The sequence below is a fragment of the Trachymyrmex cornetzi genome, unplaced genomic scaffold (assembly GCF_001594075.2).
Source record: "Trachymyrmex cornetzi isolate Tcor2-1 unplaced genomic scaffold, Tcor1.1 scaffold39, whole genome shotgun sequence".
In the NCBI taxonomy this organism is placed as follows: domain Eukaryota; kingdom Metazoa; phylum Arthropoda; class Insecta; order Hymenoptera; family Formicidae; genus Trachymyrmex; species Trachymyrmex cornetzi.
In genome coordinates this window covers 513,930-519,583 of record NW_017298640.1, presented here as the reverse complement: position 1 = coordinate 519,583, position 5,654 = coordinate 513,930, and the positions used below count along the sequence as shown (strand labels likewise).

Here is a 5,654-nt window from a genome sequence, read left to right as displayed (position 1 = left end):
CATCGCAGCCAATACCATGGCAAGAATCTAATCCAGCTAGCAATCCAGTAAGAAAACAAGCATCGTGTGCTGCTGGCTTAACTCGAAAATTTAATAAATTGATTCTATTTATTATCTAAAAACACAAGGTCTGTTCGCGTTGCATGAAATATTTTTGCACTTAAAATGAGATAAATATATATTTGGCTTTGAAAAAAAAGCGAAGATGCCGACATGTGATGTCTGATATACATTAAATGTTATTAATATGCGGCACATTTTTCATTTCTTACAGTTGATTTCAAGGAAAATTTAAGTCCAAAAGTTTTTACTGACGATTACAAAAATAACATATTCATTTATAATGCCAAATATCACATTAACTGACATTATTTAGGTTCTATACACGATACGGTATATATTTTAACCCTTAATACACACTCATCGTCATTCGTGTCCTGCGCATTTCTTTTCTTTGAAATACTAAGAGCACCTGGTCAAATATCGATCTCTTTTTTATTCCTAAAAAAAGTTTGGCATTTAGAGAACAAGTTTGGTGTATTACCGGCCTCAATTCGTGCACATCCTTTAATTCCTTAGCTATCAGGCGAAAATCAGCTTTTCGTGCCATTTTTGTCTTGGAAAAAAATTTTCATTGATTTATCCTATAATTTTAGTGTTATGGTTTTGGAGGTCGCTGAATCCGAATCTGAAATCGGATTTTCAAAATTCAAAATGACGGATCCAATATAGCGGACGCAAATTCGAAAAATGGTTTAATTTCTACAAAAATTTGTATCTCTAGATGTTCGTGATCGCGAATTTAGAATTTGAGTCCTGACTCTAGGTATCTGAAATTCGGATACATTATGACGAATAAAAATTCAGCAAACCATTCATGGTTTACAAATTGGAGATACAAATTTTTGTAGAAATCAAACCATTTTTCGAACTTGCGTCCGCCATATTGGATCCGCCATTTTGAATTTTGAAAATCCGATTTCAAATTTGGATTCAGCGACCTCAAAAACCATGATTTAACAAATTACAGTCGAATCGATGAAGTATAAACATGTTTTTTTTCAAATGCGCACATATGTGTCATTAGACGAAAATGGCACGACTTTTTTCTGCGCATATGTGCGTCACTGACACTCAAGGGGTTAACTGGCATGGGTGGCACCCAGTTGGACACGGCTCAATTGGACACGAGCCACTCACAGCGCTTGAGACTACAAAGCTCCTAAGCATCGGTCGCTGTGATTGGTGGTGTCCAATCGAGTCGTGATCAATCGGGATCACCCCACTGGCATAACTCCAAACCTCAGGGTCACAAATGACCCAATGTGTGTACATTTTTTGTAACTAAAAACTTTTTATTTTTTCTTTATTTTCAACTAATTCTCGGTTGTATTGTGAAAATATTTCGCGAATTATTAAAAAAAAAATTTAACTCTAGAACAACATATTAGTCCTTAATAAACATGATTTTTGGTGGACCCTGCTTGTGCTAAATGTTGTCAGCAATATTATATATTATGTTGTCTGTAATGTTATAAGAACATTTTCCTAATAAATTATAAGTTTTCTTAACATAATAGCAATAATAAAACGAATTTTTTAAAACATAAATACAATGTATCTTCAATTTATAGCCATTCATGCATATTAAAAAAACATCATTTTCAGGTTACTCAATAACTATACTTTTTGGACAGCCAACACTTGAATTATTTTTGTTTTTCTTTTTTGTAGTTTGGAATATCAATTTTTAAATATTGGACTATATTTTTTCTTTAAACATTTTTTTGTTTTAGAGTTTTATATTTTTACATGAAACAGTATATTTTTCTCATTTTGTTAACTATATTTAGTTATAACAATTTATCTGCAATTTATTATGAATATGTAACTGTACAAATACTTTCTAAAGATGTCAAAATATAGAGGAAAGCCCCCTATTATGAGATAGGCGCTTAATATGAGATAGCGGTGTTTCTGCTGAACTAATAAACGCTATCTATATATATTAGTTCCATCATGAATTTATTGCTCTTGGATTGAAAACTATTTAGTAGAAAATTCATTATTAGATCATGCCTGTAGTCATTGTAAAACAAGATTTTAGAATTTGAATGTCTTCAAGTTTCATTGAGATGAGCCTTTAAACCTTGTTTATTATTTAATAAATAAATATTTGGCAATAAATTCTTCATATAGTGATAAAGTAAAGTCGTACTAATAGAAAAATACGGGATATGTTAAATTATTTAATTACAGAAGTTAGATTTGATGATCGTAAAATCATAAGATTTGGAAATCGTAATATGAGATACCCAGGGTATTTCTATGATATTCCTAATATGAAATAACCCATGCTCCTATGTTATAGTGAAAATCGTTGCTAAAGTATAAATATTATTGTACAATAATAAAAAAGACAATCGGAATGAACGTCGAGTGCCTATTTCTGCGATGCTTGATTCCAACTACATGAAGACGAGTTCCAGGTACAACCTATCGCATGCTCACTTTTCGCGCGTACTGACTGTGTTTGTTTGTATTTTAGAAACATTAAAAAGAAGTTTTTTAATTGCAATACTGATATACTTTGCGTTTTACTATCGATTTCTCGGGGCATCTTATATTAGAAGCACAATTTTTTAACTTTGTGATTTGCTCACTTTACATTTCTTTAATTTTCAAAAAAAATGAAATTTGAATTAAATTTTATATATAATGTTATCTTAAAGCTTATTAAATTCCCTTCAAACCTATTATTTTTTAAAATTCTGCCTATAGACTTCTAGCATTTACCCAAAATGTACTCGGTATCTCATAATAGGGGCCTTTCCTCTATGTATAAATCATTTAATAATTTATATATACTTGTAAAGGTAATGAAAATTAATCCAAGACACGAATGACCGAACGTGTGTAATAAAGGTGTCAAAAACTACGGTGTGTACTAAGGGTTAATTTATAAAAGTATGGAATTTCATCAATTTAAAATTTGAGTAACTTTTGTCTGAAACTGTATAGCCAGAACATCCTTAAAGGTTAATGCGGCGCTATATATGTATGTATAGTCAGGGTCTAAAAGTAACACTTTTTTTTAACTTTTATTATTACTTATGGATCCATAAGTAAGAACCAATCACTTGGTGAAGATACTGCACACCAAAACTTATTTTTAAAAAAGTGTTGCAACCTTTTAGACCCTGACTGTACATGTACTTTGGTCGATATTTATTTAGAACTGCTACCTCACCTTCTAATTTAACGAAATTAGACTCATTCGACACATTTTTACTCAAAATGAAAGCCTGCTTTGCTCATGCAATGTACAAAAAGTTGTAAACTCATATAGAATCGTTCATCATGGGTTTACAACTTTCCACGCGAAGCGCGGTTCCACATAGGTTCCCAATTTTGCACGTAAAGCAAGATTTAATTTAAAAAATTAAAAAATTTGGGTATTCATCTGTTTTAAAAACACAAATTCTCTACTTTAAAACATTCTCCACTGCAAAAACAAAAATTAAATAGAAAATAATGATTTTTAAAACAGAAAATTTGTATTCTTAAAGCAGAGGATTAATTTTTTAAATAGAGAATTTATGTTTATAACACACAAAATTTGTATAACCCTCTATGCCATTAATGCGACAGATTTTTTAACCTTAATAATTGTTAATTTTAATGCTGATTCTACAATAAGTGGGTAATCGGAAATCTTAAGTCTTAACTAGTTTTAACCTAAATAGATGACTTAAGTTTTTGCATCTACTAGTTGTTAGTTATACAGCAAGCCATTTAACTCGACTAATGGGAAGGAATAAAGTCAAATTTGGTCAGTCTTAAGAAAATCAAGTCTTAGTTATACAAACTTGTTGTTGGCCAATTTCATCGATCCGCCGATAAGACTCAGGACTACCGACTCATTGTAAATTCAGCTTAACGTTTAATATCTTGATTCACAGGACAAAGCGACTCTTTTTTTCTCCCAGATTTGTTCATTTTATACAAAAACACATCAAATAAACTTAATTTCATCAAAATCAGTAAGTGAGTCCATCTCCTTCATAATTACCTATAACTATTAATAACAATAAATATTAAAAATTAGTTATCTATTGCTTATAGTCCTACCTGAATATCGACAGTCTCGTAAACATGCTCATATACCTCCCGTACTGCACTAAGAAAATCACTTTGTAATACCTTCTGTAACGCTGCTAATTTTGTTGTAGGAACCTCTCCACCTAAATAAAATTAATCTTGTAGAATTAGATAATTGTTAAAATACATAAAATATTTTGTTCTACAATTGCTTACCTTTCTGTAGTTTATCTAATAATTCTATAGATCTTTTAATATCTACAAAAGATAAAATTTCATGTAATTTTAGTATAATTTCTACAATAATCATCAAATGTCATCAATATATTGTAACAGCATATTTGTATCAAATAAATAAAATAAGTGGCTTAAGTTTAAAAAATTGTAAACAATAAGGAGCATCCAGCCACAACGCTTGATGTATTTAGCTTAAAGCATATATTTCAAATAAAATTAAATGTTTCGGTCTAACACACATGTGACCATCTTCAGTACATTAAATTTTCATATTATAATTAAAATCGGAACATCCAGTTAACGAAGATAAAAAAGAGAAAAAAAAATTTTTTTTTACATAATAACTATACACATTAAAGAATTCATAGTTATATTTGCATCAACTTGTAAAACTGATAATAAAACTTACCTCTTGCTAAAGTGAGAGGCTCGCCCATAGTAGCCATATTTTGTTATAACAATTTGTGATTTTCTTTTCCGGTTATACTTCAATTAATGTATGTATATACTTCAAAACAGTGATAAAGATACAGTTCAAGGTTTTTATTTGCCACTGTAAAATTATGTTCAAGTAATGTTGATTCTTCTTTCGATAAATAAATAGGTCAATGCTAATTTTCAACGATTGCGCATAATCGAACAAATAGAGAACAGAATAAGAGTTTCATAAGAATTTCAAATCAAAACCCATACTGTGGAATACACAATTCCTGATAGGTTAAAATTCGTACTCTCTATTTCCTATTTCTTTAACTGTGCAGAACTTTTCACTCACACAAATTGACAAGATGAAAGTCTACAGTCTGCAGTAAACGTTGCAGCCAGTGTTGCAAGCTTGGTGGAAATAACATAGTGTGTTCAGAACTTGAAAACCACGCCCCTTTTTCGCCTCAGGAGAACTTAGGGTGCCGTCACATGCGGCGTAACTTGCGTAAGCGTAACTTGCGCCGACCAATCATATCATTTCACTTGAACATCAGTTTCTGTCTAGTCACTTTATGCTTTTTACGCTATTTTGTTGTTACGCCGAAACATGATAGAACCACCATGCGTCAAATCTAATTTCTGGCTCATTTTAGCTTATTCTATCTGAAAAAATGCACAAGGGTTTCGATTTTGCAACAGCACAATTATAGAAGTCGTGCGCCCCTTTGCATCACGTGAAAAGTCAAACCCATGTGGAACAGTACAATTATAGACCTCATTTTTCCTCTGTGATAGATTTCCTAACCTCAATAGTCATCAACTTTAACGCTTAATATCTCAGATCACAAGGCAGAACGACGTTTTTTTGCCAGATTCTTTCGTTTCATGCA

The 5,654-nt window shown here is 31.1% G+C and overlaps 1 protein-coding gene and 1 long non-coding RNA gene across 3 annotated transcripts in view; one reads left to right on the top strand and one right to left on the bottom strand.

Annotated features, from left to right (window-relative positions):
* LOC108763975 (uncharacterized) overlaps positions 1 to 4,668 on the top strand; it is a 4,972-nt gene extending 304 nt beyond the window's left edge. Inside the window, exons 2-3 of the long non-coding RNA XR_001940249.1 lie at positions 1,262 to 1,263; positions 4,654 to 4,668. This is a non-coding gene — a long non-coding RNA (uncharacterized LOC108763975). The remainder of the gene's footprint in view (positions 1 to 1,261; positions 1,264 to 4,653) is intronic.
* Positions 1 to 5,204, bottom strand: part of veli (L27 and PDZ_signaling domain-containing protein veli) — a 10,518-nt gene extending 5,314 nt beyond the window's left edge. The window contains exons 1-4 of one of the 2 annotated variants that reach the window (XM_018511941.1): positions 5,114 to 5,204; positions 4,748 to 4,891; positions 4,318 to 4,359; positions 4,132 to 4,244 (exon numbers count right to left, since the gene is read on the bottom strand). In XM_018511941.1, the coding sequence (XP_018367443.1) occupies positions 4,132 to 4,244; positions 4,318 to 4,359; positions 4,748 to 4,784 (192 nt within the window). In that variant the 5' untranslated portion in view covers positions 4,785 to 4,891; positions 5,114 to 5,204. Of the gene's footprint in view, positions 1 to 4,131; positions 4,245 to 4,317; positions 4,360 to 4,747; positions 5,079 to 5,113 lie in introns of those variants that run through there. The other variant, XM_018511942.1, reaches the window with a different exon arrangement.
* Between the last annotated feature and the right edge of the window lie 450 nt (positions 5,205 to 5,654).